General features: G+C 39.9%; 2 protein-coding genes across 3 annotated transcripts in view; one reads left to right on the top strand and one right to left on the bottom strand.

Annotated features, from left to right (window-relative positions):
* The window catches only part of LOC119744877 (ceramide synthase 1-like), a 29360-nt gene extending 16306 nt beyond the window's left edge, over window positions 1-13054 (bottom strand). Inside the window, exon 1 of the mRNA XM_038221062.1 lies at window positions 12344-13054. Coding sequence (XP_038076990.1) covers window positions 12344-12604 — 261 coding nt within the window. The 5' untranslated portion in view covers window positions 12605-13054. The remainder of the gene's footprint in view (window positions 1-12343) is intronic.
* Window positions 13055-14783: 1729 nt separating this feature from the next.
* Window positions 14784-23774, top strand: part of LOC119745700 (DC-STAMP domain-containing protein 2-like) — a 22974-nt gene continuing 13983 nt past the window's right edge. The window contains exons 1-5 of one of the 2 annotated variants that reach the window (XM_038222239.1): window positions 14784-15403; window positions 19529-19684; window positions 20129-20363; window positions 21918-22088; window positions 22934-23035. In XM_038222239.1, the coding sequence (XP_038078167.1) occupies window positions 15023-15403; window positions 19529-19684; window positions 20129-20363; window positions 21918-22088; window positions 22934-23035 (1045 nt within the window). In that variant the 5' untranslated portion in view covers window positions 14784-15022. The remainder of the gene's footprint in view (window positions 15404-19528; window positions 19685-20128; window positions 20364-21917; window positions 22089-22933; window positions 23036-23774) is intronic. The other variant, XM_038222240.1, reaches the window with a different exon arrangement.

Raw genomic sequence — 23774 nt, 5'->3', positions numbered from 1 at the left:
GCGAGGTCACTCATCTATGGTAACATTGGGGCCAGCACTGTACTGCACACGTGGGTGTTCGACATGCTAGTATAAGACACTCCATGCACCAACTGACAGTCAACATAATAATGGGAATCCTTTTCAATTGGCAGTCATGACCACGTGAGTAGTTGTGCATTATAAGGACAGACTTTCATATCATGTACTGTACATGTACATGACTTACAGGCTACAGCAGGTCTACACTGGCCGAAGCTTCTGAGATCATTTCTAGCTTGTTTTTTTTTATGGGGAAGGACACATGGGGGCACTGGATGGAATCTCCTTGCAAAACAAGATTTCACTAACTGTTGGACTAAATTTTTTGATCAAAATCACATTGTTTCTGTCACAAGCCAAAATAAGAACGAAGAATTCGTACCAGGAAGTACAGCAAGCAAAAAAAAAAAGTTTTCTTGATCCAGGGCACACAAGATGTTTTTCTAACCCCTGGGCAATCAATGAATGACTTATCGGACTTTCACGGACACTCTTAATTACGGTATGGTACCGGTATATAAATACAAAGAGAAGTAAAGCTGTTTAAATCAGCTTAGAATCCATATATAGATGTTCGTTCCCAGCTGTATCCAGGCATTTGGAAAGTTTTATGCCACTAATCTTGGCTACATCTCACTCTTTGTAATGAAGGAATGTCCTGTCCATGTTTATGCTACATGTTTTTTTCACATTATCATCTATGCTGCATGTACATGTAGTCAGGCCATACACAGGGCGAGTCAAAAAGAAAGTGACCCAGATTACTTATTTTTTCCCTTAACCCTAACTCCCTAGGCCTTTTTGCTAGGATGTAGCCTCAATCCTGCAAAATCCTCCAATTGGCCTCATGGAAAAATAGCATATAGCCTCAATCCTGCAAATTCCTCCGTTATTTCTTGAATATGGTCCATGGAGGGATGACCACTGCCTGAATCCTGCAAAATCCTCCGGCTATGTCTGTCAATAGGCTGAGGCAGAGGCAGTGACATCCTAAATTTATGCACGGCTGAGCATAAACAACACAAGGTCCGGCCCAAGACCTTGACACAGTGCGTACTCCGAAATCAGCAACGCACTTTTGCCATGTAACCTCAATCCTGCAAATTCCTCCAATTTGCAAAAAGGATTTTGGAGGATTCAGGGCGGTTAGGGTTAAAAAGCAATTAAATTTGATACACAAATGAAGTATGTCTTAAAAGAGCATGTTCTTCCACTCATCTGAAAAGAAAAAAAATTACTGAAATTGATCCACACTATCAGAAATTAAACATGTTTAAATTACTAAAAGACCCCATTTTTATAGCTGTCCGTGGAATGCCATTGGGAGCTATGGAGCAAAGTGAGAATTACAGATTACACACAAAAGCATTCAAATACAAAGGAGATTTTAATCATTTACATTAAGACTGAAACATTAGTTTTACTGTCAGATTTTGTGTTTTGAATGAAAAGAACAAGTCAACTCCTTTTTTATTCTGAAAAGGTATTAATGGCGATTTTTGTATGTTTTCCTTTGCAAGTTTTCTTTCATCCATGGAGGTTGGAAAATGTCCATTTCATAGTATTTAATGGGTATTCATCAGTTCGTAAAACGGTAAATAATCAGTGGTGGACAGCTGAATTTTGTGATCTTTTTATTAAAATAGACATAACTTGGGAATAAAGTATGCAAATTACGTGAAAATTTTCAGTACTAGTCAATAACATGTACTTTATGCCTAATTGCCATAGATGTTATTTCGTCGCGTTTTTTATATACTGTACATTGGATTTGTTGAGGAACAAACAGGTAGCACCACGCATTTTACATACTGGCGAAAACGTATTGTGTATACATTTTGTACATGTACCTGTTTGCTGGTATTGGAAAAGGCGTGGTGCTACCACCTGTTCGCCAGTATGTAAAAAACGCGACGATTTTTATGAAATGGAGTGAACCAATTATTGTTTAGCTCTTTTTTCTAATTCAGTCACTTTCTTTTTGACTTGCCTGGTAGAGCAAGGAACAGAGGCAAGGCGTTCCATTCACACTTACACCAGAGTGTGCAAGGGTTGGCTGTACATGTAGATTATGGATTTTCTACCCTTGCAGTGAGGGCTGTGCCAAATACTCCATCACTCCACCAAGTTTCCAAAAATTAGTATATTACTAATCAGAATGTTTGAAAAAAGTGACGAAAGAGGTCCATTATATACAGTGAAACGCCGCTATAACGAACACTAAGTACTATGATGAACATCTGGCTATAACGAACACCTCCTTTTGGCTCCCGAAATAGTAAATTTTATTATAACGCACAATCACTATAACGAATGACCACTAGTATAAGGAACATTTTTACGGACCCCAATACCTTCTTTAAAGTGATGTTCTGCTGTATCTTTATTTGTATAGTTGAGTGGTTTATTCTTTTATCAAATGCCAGAGTTTTGTGAACAGCCACTTAACAAGAGTGTTTAGTGAGCTTTCGTGAAGAAGAATAGCCCTAATTTAAGTCTTTTAAACATGTCAAACTTCAAAAATGTCAGCTACCACGAACAACTGTGTCGATGTATTCATAAATAATATTCATAAATTTTTTTTTTACAATATGTACCTTGATTTTTACCTCAACGTCAAATCGAAGTTCAAATACTTAAAACTAAATTGTCTAGCACTACGGGATTTTACCAGTGTATGTAGTATACTGGACCCATGTAGCAACTGTGAGGATTTCTTTTAGTGTGACTGAAAGGGGTTCTCAAACTTTGTTTGGACATCAGACCCAGGTCAGCCACAGAGATTTTGGATAGTATGAAAGGCCTTTTAATCACAGCACCCTCCATGGTAATCCTCCATGGTAATTCCATCACTAGCTGGACAGCCCACGGGCCAGTGTTTTCAGCCCACGGGCCAGTGTTTTCAGCCAACGCTGATTACATTGCAATTTGTCTGGAGGCCAAATTGTGCATGCAACCACATCCATGACACACACATTATGGGCACTGTGGCTCATGCCCAGTGTATGCAGCCAGAAAAACAGATTTTCTTGTTCCGTGCAACTGGAAATTGAATTTGGCTTTCATCCTGTTGAGACTGTGATTCTTATACCGTACCTCCTACGCAACTTTTGGGACATTCCACACTGAAAAGTTAGGGCATGGTTAGGGGTACAAAAGTGTTACATGGGATAATTGGGATTGGAAAATGAAGGCGGATAATAACATCAAGTTGTTTGTCCTCTTTTCTCCTTTTACATACATTCCCACCCCATTGTTGAGGATTGTGCTCACCAAGAATTTCAGACTTTCCAAGCAGATTTTAATAAGATAACATGCTCAGAATGTTACGTGCGTAACAAGGACAGAAAGTTTGTTACTACTGTCTGTATTAACAGAAAGTCATAATTACAATAAAGGTATTTACCCAAATATTGTGCTTTTTCATTCTTATCCCTACAGTAATTGTCCCAATGGTCTTCCTTGCCCCCCCCCCCCCCAAAAAAAATCCAACAAAAGAGGAAAAAGGAAAGAATTAAAGTAAAAGAAAAGGAAAATAGCAAAGAGATTCAAAGTCAATGAATGTATATAATTAAGACTGGAGAGAACTGGAAATGGGTACTAAAATGCAGCTACTGGTAGGCCTACATGTATGTATTCATAAATACATACCGGGTTCATGTATGGATTTGAACATCGCCCCAAAGGGTCAAATGATGTCCAGCCCCCTTCCCTCCCCCCTCCCTTTTTTAGTTTTCCACAGCCAGTATTTCTTTGCCTCTCACTTGCCCCCCTCCCCCCCCCCCCGCCCCCAAATTGTAGAGTCTGGCGCCACCACTGCATAACACCTAAAAATAGAATCACAGAAAAAGTACAGGCAGGTTCAAGTAGAATACTGTATTGATGAACATCTGTACAAGCCTACATTAGGGCAATGCCGAATATGCTGAATAACTGAATATTCACTCATCCAACGAATCTCCGAATACCATATTCAAATTTGCATAATCAAAAAAATAAAGAGAAATGCCCATGCGTATATTTTACTCGTATAAGTTTGCATCTTTCAAATATTTCAGATTGCATCATTCTAGTCAGTTTCATGAACATGGACCTCACCAACAAATTTTGTTGAAATATAATACAAATAGGTCAACATACATAGTTATGTTCTGAATGTAGAAAGCTACATGCATTTGTACTTGTACACACACATTATGACCATTTAATTTCATTCCCGATCGATGCAAATTTCTACCAGGGTGACACATGCACTTCCGGCCTGACACGATATCCGACTTGCACAAGTGCACTTTAGGCCGGCAAGTGTAAACCTTGATCGGTGTGTTTTGAATATTCGATTGAATCCAATTTTGAATAACCAAAAGCTAAATTATTCAAAAATGCACAGCACTAGCCCGCATGCACGTACTGGGGGGGGGGGGGGGGGGGGGGGGGAGGTGTGTGTACAGGTAAGGTACACACACAAAATATTTTTATAATAAAATGTTCATGAATCAGGAAAGATTTTCTAATGAGAGAAATGTACCTGATCTACCAAAGGTTAAAATACTAGTATTTCAGGTCATTCCGATGGGTGTCTGGTTTGCATGCTACAAATCACCCCCTCCCCTCCCCCCACCCCGCAAAAAAACTTAAAATACATTGTAATTATTCGGGTAAATAAAATACAATAAAGAAATGAATAAAATACAATGAACGCATTCCATCAACACAGAAAAATTGTCTTGCTCAATGTGTTTGCCTGTTGCGTACAGCATTAAAGGCAGGATTTGAACAAAAATAATTACATCCACGTCTGCTTTAATTTGAGAAAAAAACTCAGAGTCAAAGTCGTTTCTTAAAATACTACATGTTAATGCATTTTGTGCAGTAAACGCCTCTATGTAATGAACACCGCTACCGGTATGACAGACATTTGGCTATAACAAACATCCCCTTAGTTTGGCTCAAGAAATTTCAAATTCAATTTCAAATTCTATTATAATGCACATTCAATATAACAAACGACCATTATAATGCAAAAATTTTACAGACCCTGTTGTGAAGGTAGTACATGTTTGTAAAGAAGTGAAGACCATAATTTAATTAGCAGTGAGTGTCCAAAATAGCGTATTGGGTATTGTGGGCAGAGAATAAAAGGCTTTCTTCTCAAGGAGCTTTTACAGAAAATCCCTTCCATTCAATTTGTACAAGGTTAGGGCATGGAAAAATCAATAATTAAATTTGGATGGTGATGGGGCACTATTAATGGTCAACTGTCATTAAATACAGCACACAATGTGCACAAAACTGCCCACGGATATGTGTGGTGATACAGTGGCCCAGTTTGTGCAGAAACAAAAATGCTATGTACATGTACATTCTTAGATAAAAAAAACCTTCACTGCTGGCTTATGTGTTTTACACATGTTGTATACATGTACATACATACAGTATACATGTCATGCCTTTTCTTATTACTGCACTCAACATGCAATCAGGGGGCTGTTTTGGAGGTCATTCCTGTATCCTCTGCATAGGAAGTGAGTAATAGCCACTGTGATCCTGTGAAGCCTGATCATGCATGATGTGACCATAGAGCAAGGACCCGTGACATACATGTACATGTAATTACAATAACACCTACATGTACATACATGTACATGTACATGTATCATGCAATGGGTAAAAAAATCTCAACGCATGAAAGGTGATAGTATTGACAATATGAAAAGAGGGGCCAATTTCACAGAGGTGTTACTGTTACACATGTAGGTAACTTTGGGGTCCACATTTTTTCCCCGTCCCTGTTATATCCTACATCTACATGTAAACGTATGATTTTCCCGATGCAGTCGTCCTCCAGGGGTGATTAAGGATAGCAAACTACCCGTTCCGGTGGCTACATGTACCCAACAAAGAAAACAATGTTGCTTGAAGTTATTCTTGATCATTTGATGATGCTTGAAAGTACCAAAGAAACAGGGACAGAAAAGAGTCACAATTTATCGAACGTCCAGTGTATATGTGTACAATGTACCGTACATGTACTTGAATATCACTTAACCATTTTCCTTCACACACAATTTTTGTTTGCATCCTGCTGATGTGGTTATTTCTTGTAAAATACTTTTTTTTAACCCTAACCCACCTCACTCCTCCAAAATCCTCCTGGCGGTTTTGGAGGATTCTAGAGGATTGAGGATGAATGGTGATTGAATCAAATGAGGATTCTGGAGGATTGAGGATGAATGGTGATTGAAGCACATGAGGATTTTGGAGGATTGAGGATGAATGGTGATTGAAGCACAAGAGGATTTTGGAGGATTGAGGATGAATGCATTTTGAGGCAGGACTGTCTGATGATTTTGAAGGATTTGGCGTTGGTTATCCTTCATTTAAACACGAGTGCAAAGTTTTGGGATGAGGAGGATTTTGGAGGATTGAGGATGAATGCATTTTGAGGCAGGACTGTCTGACAATTTTGAAAAATTTAGGCGGAGTTGCAAAATTTTGGAAAATTTTGGAGGATTTTGGAGGATTGAGGATGGTTGTAAGCAACAAGGGCCTAGGGGGTTAGGGTTAATTAATGTATTTATTTATTTATGACTTTTTTTTACAACTTTGCTCCATTAGGCAAACAAAATCCTAAAAACAAACGAACAAACATCCCAACAACCCCAACTGACAAAAAAACAAACAAACAAATTACAATCCTCTCCCCCCCCCCCGAAAAAAAAGAACATTACACAGACTGTCCACACATACTGCAAATAAAGGACAAGAGATCAAGAAATTAAACGGCCCTGAGAAGTGGTCTGATTCGCCAGCTTATTGTTCCTCCTTTCGAACACTCCCCCATCTTATTATTCTTAGGTTGTCTGAATAATTTAGCATGTCAACATTCCAGGGTAGCCAGACTGTCAAATGTATGCATTCACCTGACTCATACATAATGACATTCACGTTCTGTACATTAATGTACTGACCACACACCATTTTGTGGGGACAGTCATGTTGCAGGGACAAAGATCTCCGCAGTCAGTCCCTGTAGACGTTCATCCCTACCGGATATGAAAGGAAGGGCTGCATTATGTATCAGCCTCAACGTGAGCCTTGCTGCTCATACTCATCATAGTCGCAGAGTTATAATTTGAAACTTGAAGATTAAAGTACCTGGGAAATTGAGCGGCATTGTACTGTGCATTTAGGGTCTTAAGTTCTGAGATCAATACTTGGCATGCTTCCAATATATAGCGATCAATACATGTCTTGCAGGGCAATGTTCAATGATGTCTTTACATGTAAATAGTAATAGGGGTTTTGAACACGTATACATGTAGTGGCCCTACTACAAAAATACAATTTATAAATACAATTTATAAATACAATTTTAGGATTTTGACGACACGGATTTACACCACTGTCCAACACAGACTTTCACAGACACAATAAACACAAAACACATTGGTATAACAACTGATTGCATTAATGTAAATTTGTAACATTCGATAAACAACACTAAACTACAGTATGCCCTACATAGTGAACTGGCGCACATTTTGAAAACCTTATTTGCCTCTCATGAGTGAGCTGAATGAATACCACCCTCAATATTTCTAAAATGAAGAAAGAAAAATTTTAAACAAGATAAAACATTCATTATTCAAGTGTGTACAAGTTGTCAGGTTTTGCCTTTCCTTCACCATTTTTTCCAAATTCTGAGCACGCTTTTCTTTATCCACACAGCAAAGACCCACCGCAAGTCTGCCAATGCAGATGGTATGGAAACGTGGTTCACCTCTGACTGCTAGTAAACATGGAACTTCATTTGAATACAGTAGACTTCCACATCTGTAGAAACACAGGCTTGCATAGACTTGCTCCTAGTGCCTGGCTCATTGAAAAAGGAGAAAAACTTATCCTTGGGAAAGCAACATTTCAAATGTTAAAAAAGAAGTTCACTTTCCAATAAAATTAACCAAAAAAGGGATGTCAAATAGTTTTCATACATTTATGAGGAGTAGAAAGTTGCACAAAATGTGTTCCTTGGAAAAAAATTTACTTCATGGGCCTAATTGTCAGAGAATCACTCCCTACAATATACATCATGTACAGTGTCTCTGTTTTGTACCCCTTGTGTGGGAATATGCAGAGTCCATACCAGTGTTGTAGTCGAGACCGGATAGTCCGAGACCGAGACCAAGACCGAGACCTGAAGATTCGAGACCGAGACCGAGACCGAGACCAGCCCCTTCAAGGCGGACCGAGACCGAGACCGAGACCAATATGGTCCGAGACCAAGACCAAGACCGAGACCGCTGATAATAAATAACAATAGTCGAAGTTATTATAGTTGAAAAATGTAACCTTTCTATTCACAAAGAATACAGACCAAAATTTTGACCAGTGGCAGTGTTGACAAATTGATACATGACACCTTACTTGAGCAAAAAGTAGTTACACTTAAGAAATATGGGCTTTGACGTGTTGTCTGCACCAAATCGTGAAAAAAGTAAAAAGTTAAAGGTAGATGTTTCATCTGTTATAGGAACTCGGATCCTAAACTCCACAGTCACCCCTTGGTTTCAGCTATGACTTCTAACGGATATTTAAAGATGCAATTTTAATTTTACATTGTGCCTCTTTTTTCCTAAAATAAATAGGACTTAACTTCTAACAAGACTTGTGTACTTGATTTTTAAAAAAAATGGGAGCTAGAACATGTTGAATTAATTTTTAAATTTCTGTCATAGAATGTGGACTTGTACATGTAGACCCACAAGTTGCGAGGTGATAGCCAGAATGTGCCAGATATGGATTTTTAATTTTTTTCTGAACAGGATTTTAATTTTTGAGGAATAATGGGGTACTTCAAAATGAGCAGCCAGAAAATGGGGTCTCATCATACACTCTCATGGCAACAGTGAGTGGTAACTGGTAAGAGTGTGTGAGTTCAATGCTAGAAAATCAGGTAGAAAAATTTACTTTTTCTTCAAAATACTGTCCCAAATTAAAGAGAACATTGTGTGGGGTCGAAAATATAACTAATTTGAAGCACCTCGTTTATTATCAGAATACAAAATGCAAGTGATTACGCCAACAGGGGTGGGCTAAACTACAAAATACCCGAAAATGGTTGCCCCTTATTGCATAAATTGTTACAAGTTTATACTTTATGTGCCCGACTCAACAGATAAATGCCGAACTTGTTCCAAATCGTTCAGTGACTGGTACTGCAGCAGCTTTACATGTACTTTGGGGACATTCGAATGTGCAGTCGAGTCCAAACCGACCACGATATATAACAAGCTTGATCACAAAGTGAACACAAAGTAATCGATCGAGCTGTAAAAGCTACATATTGCGGGTCTCGATCCGAGACCAGCCAAAATATCGAGACCAAAGGGGACCGAGACCGAGACCAAGACCGAGACCACAGCTTCCGAGACCGAGACCAAGACCGAGACCAGCAAAAAGTGGTCTCGAGACCGGTCTCGAGACCGAGACCGGTCTCGAGACCTACAACACTGGTCCATACTGGTCAATCAGTGACTGGAGACAAGTCTAATAATTGAAGGTCATCTGTCCTGCCTTAACCCGGGTAACGAACTTTTCAAGTAAATAAAGATAGGTTGTATTTGCTTAACGATATAAAATGTTCACTGCGGCACTGTTTTTCAGAAAGTTCACCAGAATGATGGTCAAAGTTCAAAAGGTTAAAACTCACACATACGTGTAAGTACATGTCTACATCACTACTGCATGCACTTGTCATTTTGTACTTCGGCCATTTTATTATGAACAAGAATTTCTTTTCGTTTGCCTCACATGATTTTCTTATGCTCCAGCTATTTGTACTGACACCAAGCAAAGTCTAATAATATTGACAATACCAGCTGTTATTGTCACACACAAAAATAGTGTAATTGTGATGTGTGTTGCAGGTGTTCATGTGCATGCATACGGTAGTATGACATTAAAGACTTTTAATGTACGTACATGCACATCTCAATATGCTGTTTGCAACTTTGCAGGGATATATTTTAGTAAAACTAGATTTTTAAATACATTATCCTCATGAATGCAAATTAGACACGATACATGTGTTGTGCATATATACATTTGTACAATGTGCAATACACGTATTTCCTTCACGAATCCCTTAACCAGCAAGTTTATGTGAAATAATAGAACGAATTATCTTTTCTTTCTTTTTTATTGTAGTACCTTATCTGTGCAAACATCAATTTCCAAATCGGCACCATTTGATGTAAAATGCGGGTAGGGCCTATATGAAACTTTGTGTCCTTTAGTGACGCACCCCAATTGTTTGCAGAGATGAATGACAAGCAGGTCGCAGCCTTTCAATCTTGATTTGCCGTGAACTTCACATGAACTTCTACTTTGAACCCAGGATGCAAATAATCAGTTGAAATGCATAACTTCCAATCCACAAACAGGAAGTGCCAATGAACTTTTAGGGATTTTGAAAAAAAAATTAGGCAGATTTGTTTGAATTAAACAGGTCAACTATTTAGTGAATACTACAGCAAATACTTTTGCAACAAATTTACAAAAAAAAGGGGCAAAGAAATTTTAAGAAGCGGGACATACAAGTTTTATGGCAATCACAATGCGTTTATTTTGCAGAATGTTTTACTGACATATAAGAAGTGCATTTATATTTTCAATTTTTATTTTTGGATGAAAATATCTCACCTAAGATAATAAGTCTCCTGTTTAGGCCCCCCCAAAAAAGTCTCCAGTTTCTGATATGCGTGCATCAACGTAGTCAAACGTTGTTTTTTTTTCAATGTAAGATGATGTCTAAAAACTGCCAAACTCACTGGTTTGACTGGAATCCTGCTGCTGCACAATTTTAACGTGTTTTCAGACGGGGTTACGATCGAGTATAAGCTTTATGTGGCCTCTCTGGACTCCCATATAATTTGCACTAAATTTAGCCGGAAACCACTTGCAGTCAATCATCAGACATCAGCCAACATTTGAAGAAAAAAAAAAAAAAAAGCCGCGTCGCCGCACCACTTTTGGGGCAAGCTGCATACTAGAAACCGGAGACCTTTTTTTGGAAAGATTTCCATATATACGAAGTTCACTCAACACCCTGTGTACAAACCCTATGAGAGTGGACTGAAAAATTCTAAGTGTTTTCTAAGAAAATGCTCGTATTTTCTCACTGCTCAAATTGACTTTGATGACATGAAATTGCTATCTGGGGGCTTGTTAGTCAATACAGAGGAAAATTAGTGAACTTCTTATATGGAAATCTTTCCTTGATTTATTCTGCGAGTCACGCTCAGGTACATGTAGTAGCCCACACTCGGTGCTTCTTCCACCAATAGAGTTAACAAAATGCTCGTGTGCCTTGTTTTTAAGAACGTGTGCAGCATGATCGTGGTTCCACCTCAAAAGATTTCTTCTAATTTTGTTCGACGAATTAGTCTTAACAAACATATATATGAAAACAAAACAAAACACCCTGACCCCCTCTTAAAAACAAACAAACAAATAAACAAACAAATAAGCTACAATTTACTTTTTCATTGTCTGCACCATAGTTTTATTTTGCAAGTTTTCCTTATCTTTTATGAAATGATTGTGCAAATTAACTCTTCCTCCACATTTGTTGGAGTACTAAAAGCATGCATCAAATCCTCTGAATTTGATGCAGCCAAATAATCTCATACAAAGCATTTGTGTCACGTCAGTCAGATCATAGAGCAAGGAACTTACAGAAATAATAACTGAATTATAATTTTGCATTGAATCACAATTGAAAATTACTAGTCCAGTACAACATGCAGGAAGATTTCTTTGGTTGTGTACAAACTTTAGGGGGTGCGATTTTGTTGGACTTAAGCCCGGTTCATACTCGGCGCGAAAGCGAAAGCGAACGCGAATTTGTGACGTCACGGCAAGTATTCGCACTGCAAATTCGCAAAAATTGAACACATTTCAACTCGGGCGAATTTCACAGCGAATGTTTCATGACTTCAAATTTGCTTCGCATTCGCATTCACGTGGAGTATGAACCGGGCTTCATCATTTCATGAGGCGTCGCGTCGGACCTATGAGGTGTCGGACTTATGAGCGACACATTTTGATCAGACAATTTCTAGAAAGAGTTAGAATTAAAAATATTAGTAGTTTATTTTATGATACAAAGCGAAGATCCAAATAACCAAGTTCAACATTATTCTATAATTATGTAGGAGGCCCATGTTGACGTTAAAAACAACTTTATAGGAAGGACATTGAAAGGGGGTCACTCACCAACTAAGCAATCTTTGCAAAAATGCAGTGCTTAATTCCTTACCTTGAAAACCTGAGTTGTCATCAGCATTCGCAGAAGTGTCCAGACCACGGCCAGCATGAAAGGCAACTTCAGTTCCTGCCATGAGATGGGCATGCAGTACATCCTCAGGTCGCCCAGGAATCCATCAGGTTGGGTCGGCGCCTCGTGGTAATAATCCCACAAATCAGGGACCACAACGGTGACAAGTCTGTGATACGCCGGGTACACAACGATGCTCTGAAGATCCATGTTCGCCGTCAGGTTGAACATGGAAAATGGCATATTCTGCCCCCAAATCCACACAAAAATGGAACTAACAAATTCTTCGTGCTTCCTTTCGTCTTATACTACGGATTCAAGATTTTGTGTTTGTGTGTGAATTTGATTGCGAGAACAAATTAACCGTCTTTCTCGCGTTAAAAAAAAAACAATGACTCGGTCTTGCGGTTGCACTTAGGTTAGTTTTACGCTTCTGCAACATGCCGACATTTCCGCATTATCCGAAGTAATAATTTGTTCACCGTTATGTCAAGAGGCTTATAATGCTAGCTTACAATGACAGCTACGCCAGTTAGCAGTAAATAACCAGATTAAGAGACAAAATCGGCTGGGTAAATGATCAAACACTTTGTTGTCCACCGTACCGGCCACTGCGACATGCGTTTTGCACATGCACAGTTTACAAGTGCGCATGCGGTTATTTTTGTGCTTGTCCGTTCATTCAATGCAAATGATGTTGATGACGAATACCGTATCTGTGTGACCCCGATATTAATGGCGTGACCTCGCATCAGCTGATCGTAAAATAAAATAGTGACGTAAATAAAACCTGTCAGCATAATCATGCGGCTAGTAGTTTTTTGTGCAGTGTGTGTGTGTACACGCTCTAAGGGTGCTTTGAAAACAATGTCAAATTAACAAAGTTCAGGGCCAAATAACATGCAAGCCGACATCACTGGGGTTTCTCTCAAACAAAAATTAAATTATTGTCTTGTCCTTCATCTTTTTATTTCTTTTCAATTTTGGGTAGACTAGCCAATTAAATTTTTAATATTCACACCAAAACAAAATCACCTCCCGAAAAGTGATAGTTCCCAAGCCTGCATGTAGCCATTTTACAAGTGGCATCCTTCCACTTTCACAGGCAAATAGGACCCATTTTTCATCCGTGATTTTATCAAGCCTGCCCTCAGATGGAAGCCCAAAAACCAGGGAGTTGATCCTTGGGTATATGTACCCAATTCCACCGTTTTTAAAGCCAAACGGTCTCCGTTTTCAAAAGATATTGTGTGGGGGGGGGGGAGTTTTATGCTAATGAGCTCGCGTAGAAATTCTCACTTGAATTAGTTCAGTGCACCCTGCAGGCAGGGCCGACAGAATGCGTAATTTTAACAGCGCCACCAGAGTTTCGGAATAGCACATTTGGGGAACAAAATGATAGGGGGCCTACAACAAAAACTTCTTTCATGAAATATTTTCCAAATTGTGTTTCCTTTGTCAATACCATTAGAGCATGGAGCTAGAGGAAACAAAGAGCAAGGAACAGATGGAGGAAACGACGACAAACGTCCACTCCAGTCTTCATCATGGGCGTCGGGGGCCGGGGGGGGGGCGCTTCCCCCTCCTTACCAATCACGTCATTGAATTATTCGTACCAACGCACGGCGCGCGCGTGGCGCGCAGCGCACAGTGCAATGGAAGTTATGCACTGTAGATAGAACTTCCATTGCACTGTGTCACTGCTGCTGATGGTGGCGCTGTTTTAAATCGAGATAAATTGAATTCTCAACATTGATCTCCATATATGGAGATCAATGATTCTCAACCTGTTGAACAGTTTGCATTAATATAAATATGATGAACTTGTCGAACTTTTAAACAGTTTTTAACCTGAATAAATTGGCTATTAAAAGTCAACCAATCAGATGACAAGGATTTATTCAGGTGTTATATAAAACAAATAATGAATGTTTCACGTTCGTGCAATGGAAAGAATAATTTCATTCGGTGACAGATGAAATGTTCCATTCCACTCGGCTTCGCCTCGTGGAATGGAACATTTCATCTGTCACCGAATGAAATTATTCTTACCATTGCACTCACAAACATTCAGTATTTGTATAATACTAGCGGCAAATGGGAACTGCTATTTTGTTCGATCTAAACGGAAATTTCCAACGATGTGTTGGAAAGGCCTTCTTTCATTGATTTCTTCAAAACTTCGGACAGCTTGCCAGAAAGAATAATATCACAGGGAGTTTAGTCCCATTACTATCTTTAAACCAAGTATTCAACAATAATTACGTCAGTTACTTTTTGGAAAGCTGCAAAAATGATGGACTGTATGTAGCTTTAACATGCATGTACGGCACGGAGACGCTCGCGTTTGCTTCACACGCGACGCAGATAGACCATGATAGAGATAGACCATGTGCGCGCGGCGCAGACGCATAGATTTTATTCTGTGATGTGGACGATGATCGAACTAAACGCGTTCATCAAATTTAAATCGACATTGCACGTTTGCTCCAAAAAAAGATCACTTGCATGACTTGCGCCAAGCTATCACAGTATTGATCAGCAGTGTCGCGTACTTCATTCAATTTCGCAGTTGGCCAACAGATAAAGCTGTCGTTTGTTTCCGCAGCGTTTCGCACAATTTCTGATTGTTTTCTGTCAGACCGAAAAATAGTTACTAAGATGGCGATGATCGCTGGCAGAGTGGCGGGCAAAATGGCGGCCAAACAGGCCGGCAAGCAAGTGGCCAAGAAACAGATGAAAAAGCAAGTGAAGAAAAAGGTTCAGAAGAAAGTCCAACAAAAAGTAGAGGACAAAGCGCAGGAGAAACTACAGGAGAGGATGCAGGAATCCATGGACAAGCGGAGGGAAAAGAAGGCCGGAAAGAAAAAGAAAAAGAAAAAAAAGAAAAAGCCGAGGTTTATGGGACCAGTTAAGATGGACATTAGAGACGAGCTTGGAATTGGCGACATGGATATTGACATGGATGACATGAAAGGTATGATGATGGACCAAATGAAAGGACCCAAGTTAGGCCCCGGACTCTTCAAATCTGGTGGACAGGTATGTTGAACTAGGCCTATATATTTTAATTTAAAGAAAATCTCTGGACGAAACACTCTTTTGCTTTTTGTAGGCTAGGTCCATCATAGGGCAAAATTTGACATTCTGAACTCCAAAATTAAACCGAATGCCTTGCAAACTGTTTTGGGCTTACTGGACTCTCTCAACAATAGTTAAAAACCACCTGGAGTTTCGTAGATAGAGGGAAGGGTTTTAATGTTTCAAATTTTGGGGTAAAACGACAATGAAGACGACAACACGCAACGTGCACCACATATTGCGATCACCGCGCGATGCATGATGATGTGAAATCGCGTTGATTCACATACGACTTGATTTGAACTGATAGGGGCCTATGGCGTATTTTTTTTTTCGATTACAAATTCGCATTTTCTACCGAAAGATACTGTTCAAAATTGCAAAAAATATACATAGGGTCGTTATAAAATGTTGATTTATTCGGTTGAGTACCGGGACGAATCAGAATATCTACTTTAGCATTGGTAAAGGGCCTATGTAAACGATGCGAGGTTAAGTGGTTCAGGGCGCGTAATTTTTATTCCTAGGAGGGTTAGGGGCAATGTCATGAATAATTCATGTTTATCCATGAGAACGGACAATGACATCAACAGCACTGTTGTTAGTTACTCAACTAGTTACAATACATTAAACCATTTTAAAGAACGGTTGTCGTCGAGCTACCACACAGTAGCCTAGTGGATAGCGAGATGAGCTATGGATACAAAGATCCCTGGTTCGAATCCACGTCGTCGCTGCTCATTTTCATCAGCTATTTTTCTTCTCCAAATTTATCACTGAGATAATTTTAAATTAAGGGGAAAATAGAATGAGAACCTAAGTCTTGCAATGATTCAAAGGAAAAACTGAATTATTCATGACATTGTCCCTAACCCTCCTAGGAAAAAAAATTACGCGTTCAGGGCGGGTCATTTAAACAGGGAGTCACTCATTGTGTTCGGATTGAAGGTAGAGCACTTCACGCTTGCGAGCAGCAACGAACGAACACACACAATTTGTATCAGGCCTACCAGTACTGTATATCCAAAGACGCCCATAGTCAGGTGATAGTATTTATTGAGACAGTTCCCATTTTATGCAACGAAGACGTCGTCCAACCTGGGCTACCTTTCCACTTATCCATAAATGTTTTTTGGTTGTGGTTTTTCGCATCTGGCAGTCAACGCAGCAATGGGTTTGAATGCGATCCTAAAAGTAGAACGAATATACAGAAACGGGCCCGAACAACACTATAAAAGATGAATATTTGCTTATGCTTATCTAATTCTGTAATGACCTGCCGACTCAAATAATGGAAAGGCTCTTAGGCCCAAAACTTGCTTATCTCAAGCCTTGGCAACGTTTAGGCCTAAACTGTCGAAAGTGTTGCGTGTACAAGAATGTGAGGGCCAGCACGCCCGGTTTTGCAGGCTGGTTTTGTGCAGAACGGTGTCGTTTTAGAAGAGTGTACCTAGGTTGCAAAAGCTATTTTGGAATGCTAAAAACACCATAAGGATATTACAGGAGGGGGGGGGGGGACCGTACACATACACAATCGCCGTTCATGCCATGCCAATTATTACTTCCAACAGTTGATTTATATAGGTCTCACTCGCATGGGGGTCATTCCATGTCAGACCAACGCACTTTTTTACCTCATGTCTTCCGATTTTAATAAAAATTGCTGTGCTTGTAGGTCCTAATGAGCAATGAATACACACCAATTTTTAGCCCGATCCGACCTACCACGTGGTCAGGGCAGAAGCCACAAAAAAAATGGCATTTTTAGAGTAAAATACCACCCTTTTGGTATAAATATGTCAAAACTATGGCAATTTTCATCGAATATATGTGAATTTGGTATTAAAATAATGAGGATTGCATGCTCAAAGCACTATTTTTGTCAAAATTAAATTTTGTGAAAAGTAGGTCACATGACCTTTAATATGCTATCGTGACCTTTGACCCATTTTTTGTAATAATGTATCATTCCGAAAATCAACGAAATAAAAATAACTTGCTAGAGCATGTCTTCCTCTATCAGAATCTACTAAAAATCAGTTGGGGTCTTCAAAATTTACAACTTTATGACTATTTTTGTACAGTTGGTAGGTTACAAATGAGTCAATTTATAGACTTTACATAAGAAATACACCAACACAACTTACTATTCTGTTTCTAAAGTTACTAAAATATATCTAGATTTTTATGTATAACGTACAAAGCCAGGAAAAACAAAATTCTACCTTCTGATTCCAAAGAAACTGTCTTATCAGAATATCTGGACTCAGAAGTGTGCTAACCACTAACAATAACCAGGCCTTCACCCAGTACAGCGGACTCACGTCCAGGTGAAATTCATCTCAAAGGAACAAAATGCGATGTCTGTGAGAGTCATTAAAGTTCAAGAAGCACAGTGATGAATGAGTAAAGGTAACTTTGATTGTAATATTAAGTATTATCTTCAAGCAAACTTGAATCCTAGACCCTGATTAGTCCATCTATAGCAACAACTGTGTGATTTTATATAATATTGCACAGCTATATTGCACCCCAGATATTAAAAATGTACATGTACATATATGTTGTGTTATTTCCTGCAGAACGGACCAATACACTACATGTATGCACGTACATCTTCACCGCGTGTACGCATTTGATATCAAGTTTACTTGAAGATAAATTGGTTATAAATCCCACTTGCGCTCGTGGAACACGGAATTATGTAGTGCATGGAGTGGCATATGGGTCACAGCAGCATTGCATTATTTCATATTCCAAGCGCGCTCGTGGGGTAACTAATTATCAGTGGCACCAAGGAGGGGGGGGGGGCCTTGAACCCACCCCAACATTGTCAATTTGTTTGTTTGATTTTAGGCTAGTTTTTGTTGGTCCAATCTTTTACAGAAATTTGAACAAAAAATTATTTATGACCCCCCCCCCCCCCCCCCCCCCCACCAAAAGCCAAATCCTGGGTGCGCCACTGCTGATAATTTACACTACGAGTCTGGTTAGACCTCATCAGCCCTCAGAATGAGAAATTCACAAACCAAGATATATTTTAGTAACTTTAGAAACAGAATAGTAAGTTGTGTTGGTGTATTTCTTATGTAAAGTCTATAAATTGACTCATTTGTAACCTACCAACTGTACAAAAATAGTCATAAAGTTGTAAATTTTGAAAACCCCAACTGATTTTTAGTAGATTCTGATAGAGGAAGACATGCTCTAGCAAGTTATTTTTATTTCGTTGATTTTCGGAATGATACATTATTACAAAAAATGGGTCAAAGGTCACGATAGCATATTAAAGGTCATGTGACCTACTTTTCACAAAATTTAATTTTGACAAAAATAGTGCTTTGAGCATGCAATCCTCATTATTTTAATACCAAATTCACATATATTCGATGAAAATTGCCATAGTTTTGACATATTTATACCAAAAGGGTGGTATTTTACTCTAAAAATGCCATTTTTTTGTGGCTTCTGCCCTGACCACATAATAGGTCGGATCGGGCTAAAAATTGGTGTGTATTCATTGCTCATTAGGACCTACAAGCACAGCAATTTTTATCAAAATCGGAAGACATGAGGTAAAAAAGTGCGTTGGTCTGACATGGAATGACCCATGGGCGTCCTGAAAGGGGGGGGGGGGCCTGGAAAAGATGGGGGAAAAAAGGAGAAAACAAGAAAAAAGAGGCACGAAGTCATATTGGTGTAAATTTAAGGGATGGGGGTGGGGGCAAAATGTCCCTGCCCCCCTCTAAAATCGATAAATTGAGAATATGTTGAGAAATACAGGAATTTTTTGGGAAAAATATGTTTTGCCCGCCCCCAAAAATCCTGGCGATGTCCATGCGCACTCGGAATTCATGCAGTTTCATTTTAGCGTGTAGAAATGTATGTTAACATACGGAGAGATCATAAGAGAGTCCCGCAATTGTTTTTTTTAATTTTGGTGTAAATTTTGTTTTCATAAAAATAACTTTTTTTCACAATTTGCAAGGGGGGGGGGGGGGGGGGGGGGTGTCCCACGAATTTGACTATTCAGCAGAGCACGGACGTGCAATTTTTGACTCCGGCGACACATTTTCAAAACTACAGGGGTCTGATGATGACCTTGGAGACGATCGTGAACCGAGGAAGGGTGTGCGGTTCTCGATCTTTGCTCTGTGCCGCTGCGTCGGGAAGTTCTATCGCTATCTGGGCCGATACCTCCCCTGCTGCCGGACTGGGACATTCGCCAACCAGATCACAAAGGTATACTGTGGGCACCATCTTCAGACACCTTCCGTTTACGAAAAAAACCCCGATGAAACTATATTGCCATTCAATCATCACAATAGCTGGCCCTGAAAAACAACAGGAATGTAACGTTTTAAGGCATAGTTTTGAGTGTAGAGTGAAATTATGGGGTAACTGCCAAAATAACAAACACGGATTCGAAGTGGCCATAGTTCTAGCTCAGCTCAGGCACAATGCTTAGTGAAGTAAGAATAACCGCAGATTTACCCGGCATTTACTTCTTTAAAAATTGTTCAGGAAGCCTAATATTGCTTGACAAAATACTGTTACATTTTGAAAACATGGCCGGAAAAAGAATTTCTTGAAGTTGTATGAGGAAGTCATTTTGAATTATTCAACTGTTTTAGAACGGAAAAGGTATAGAGGGACCTAATTGAATTATTATCCCTTCAACTACAGAATGTGGCAGGATTCTTTTGCGGTCTGCTGTTCCTTGCGATATTCTACCCTATCTTCATCTTGGCGCTCAGGCAAGAACCCAAGCACGCCGCTCTCAGCGTCTCTTTAATCGGTCCAGTCGTCTGCTTCGGCATGGCGTTCTCCCCCAGGATTCGCTGCGTCATGCTGCTCATGATCCCGGGACTTTTCTCAGGTGCAAGAAAAAATCCATTTTTTAAAATTCTATATATAGAGGGTGAGTAAATCTTACGAAACCCAAATGTCGGGACTATTATTTTATTGAAGATCTACATGTAGCACTTTCAAGATGTAGCCTGACATTTGGGTTTCGTTTTTTTACTCGCTTTGTATACATTCATGATGTAGCATGTAGAATTAGAAATTTGGTCTACTTAATCTAAATTTGGTGATTTTTATCTCAGCTCTTAATTGACATATTTATTTTAAGGGAAAATATTTTTTATTCCAACATTTCATATTTCCAAGACCGAATTTGGTTAAGGATTCTGGGTCAAAAACTGTTTGAAAGTCTTTCCCTCTAACTTTCAGTCATCCTATAATTTGATAAAAGCCACCAATACAGTTTACTTATGATAGGCCGACTGTCCCTAAGTCTGTTCCAATCTCTTTTTATGTTAAGGTAGAGGCCTTTCTAAAGGCAAGGCAAAAATGACAAAACTAGTGATTGGGGTGGCCAACAATCCCCTTTTTCTCTCACTCATGTCAAAACATGGAAAATCCCCAAATTTTCCCTTCCTCAAAAGCACCAGGACAATATTGCAATTCTCCCAAATTTCTTCTCGCAGGCATTTTGCCTCTGTATACATCAGCCAATCCCATACTTCAAACCCCGCAAACTTGCCATCTCACTCTGAAAAAATCTGAAATCCTCCAAAAATGTAAAGATACACGAGTTTACTAAAAAAGAATTTGATTCATGATGGTTTTGTCTGCGTGGGGCCAGGGGAAGTGTGGCCTAGTGGCCGGGGTTTGTGACTCACCATCAGGAATCTATGGTGTCCTCAAGGGCGGATCCAGAACACAATTTTGGATTGGCCCAAAAAAAATTTGGTCACCCAAAATGTGGGTCAAAAAAATTATGGCGTGGGGTTCGGGGCCCCCTTAAGGGCCCCCCAAAAAATTAGGATTCTAGATGCTCTGTGGTGCGATCTGAGGCAATTTCTGACCACTTTAGCCAATGTTTTTTGAGGAAAAGATATTGGTGTACTCATTGTCTTCCTTTATTGCGACGTCACATAAAAACAAAATTGGTTTCGTGGTTTTTTTTTTGGGGGGGGGGGGATGGGGCATGGCCCCCTTTGGCCCCACTGGATCCGGCCTTGTGTGTCCTTGGGGAGTCCACGCCCCCCCCCCCACTTGTTTCTCCACCCAGGAGCAAAAATAGGTATACCACTATTAGCTATCATTCTCAGTTGTTTCATGCCAAGGACTAGAGACTTTACTTTTTAAGCTCTGGCAGGAGCTTCTATACATGTCACTTGGTGGTCGGTTGGATGGTATATGTCTGTCTGTCTGTCTGTCCCCAGAAAATTGACCAAAAGTATGATGTTCGGTGTTCCATTCGTGCCATCAGCGTCGAATTTTTCGGCGTTGCATTATTCAGCTCTGGCAGGGATCATTTTGAGTTTCATGCAAGACTTTCATGCAAGAAGCAAGACGGCCAGAGTTTATTCAGCACTCACACTTGTTACGCAGGCTTGTCTGTGTGGCAAACATCAATCAGAAGAGGTACTTTTTGAGACTTTCTTTTCTGTACCACACACTGCAGGGAAGGGCAGGACAATCCTAATGGCCTACGGATTCCTCTTGGTGCTAAGCGGTCCCGTGGAGAACCTGAGCTACAACATGGATATGGCCGGCCAGAGTCAGGTCTGCGGCAGCGAGCTAGCCATGAACCAGACCTACAAGCTGTTCCAAGTAGTCACAGCACCAATGGCGTGTAAATAAAAACACATTCAAAGGGGCAAGGTGAAGGGTACAGTTGTGGGAAAGGGTGGAAGGAGAAGTTACCACGTCCCAAAATTTTCTGATACCAAAAAAACCTGACTATTTTGTGCAGGACTTGGCAATGGGCCTTTTTACACTAATACTTGGACATTTTTAGCATCAATCAAAAGTCCAAGACCTCAAATCAAGCCGTCTTGTTTCTCAGGTTTTATTCTCACTGTACCATGACATCTTTGGAAGTGGGAGAAAGACACATCTACAACAATGGAATGGAAACAGTTTAAGCAAATAAATGAGCCAGCAGATTTGGGCACTAAGGCCCCCCCCCCCCCAAAAAAGTCTCCAGTTTCTGGTATGCGCGCGCGTCGCCGTAGCCATGTGCCTCGGCAAAATTTTCTTCAATGTAAGATGATGTCTCAAAACCAAAAGCCAAACTCACTGGTTTGACTGGAATCCTGCTGCTGCACAATTGTAACATGTTTTAGGTGGGGTTAAGATCGAGTATAAGTTTTATGTGGCCTCTCTTGGCTCCCATAATATTTTTTGCACTAAATTTAGTCGGGCACCATATGCAGTCATCAGCCGACATTTGAAGAAAAAAATGGAAAAAAAAAACAGCTGCGTCACCGCACCACTTTTGGGGCAAGCTCCATACCAGAAACCAAAGACTTTTTATATTTTTGGCCTTGGCCATTAAAGTCTGAATAATCCAAAGAAAAATATCGTTTCAGTTTTGTTTGGAGGGCCGAACCTACCAAAACATTTCCTGTGACTGAACACCCTTCTACAAATTTAGTCTTGGTGATGCATCTCCTTCCCCCCCCCCCCCTTTAATAGCTTTTACAGGTGAAGTCACATCACTGATTGACAAGCTCCGTAGCATAGGGCGTCGAATCAAGGAAGGCTTCCGGGCCATCAAAGATGCCATCAAAGCTTTAGGTAGGTCAATCAAGCATGCGACTGGCAGGTAAGGAAGTGACTTTGCATTTAATTTTGTAAATGTTGAGCAAATAGTTAAATAAGGGAATAAATATGTGCTTGGCCGGTTTTAAACACAATTATCCGAGCTGAATTAATTTCAGTGATTTTGTTCAACTATTTCACCTCAAGTTTTTCGAAACACCCCTCTAGATATATTATGGTATGTCTTTCTTGCAAAAAGTCTTTAACAACTCCTTATATTGCGTGCGTCGCACGTACTGCAGCTGTGCCGGTGTATTGTGAATTTAGGACTATGAAATAGCTGAATCACTGGTAGTATTGACCTATCGCCGTTTGCGAGTTAGCCACGCCCCTTAGACAACCCCATGGAACTTTTGTAAGTTGAGTTTTGTTTGTCTCAAATTTTGGGCATTCCGCGTTCATTTGTTTAACATGTAAATTGGACAAAATTTCACAAGCTGCGTTGACGCGATTCTACCGCGATAGGGCAATTGACCTATTGCCATTTGTGAGTTGGCCACGCCCCTTGCACAACCCTATAGGATTTTTGTACACTAAGTTTGTTGTCCACCGATCCTGTACTTATGTTGGAAATAACCTTATACCCTCCCACTGTCACCCACTCCCTCGCTCCCCCGGTCAATGTTGTTCTCTCCAGCTGATGGAGCATACACCGCACAAAAAGAGCCAACATTGAGCGGGGGTTGGGGGCCCAGCGAGATTTGGCAAGGAATGT

Source organism: Patiria miniata, unplaced genomic scaffold (assembly GCF_015706575.1).
Source record: "Patiria miniata isolate m_02_andy unplaced genomic scaffold, ASM1570657v1 HiC_scaffold_7, whole genome shotgun sequence".
NCBI lineage: Eukaryota > Metazoa > Echinodermata > Asteroidea > Valvatida > Asterinidae > Patiria > Patiria miniata.
The sequence above is the reverse complement of the archived record's forward strand: the minus strand, read 5'-3'. Positions and strand labels throughout refer to the sequence as shown.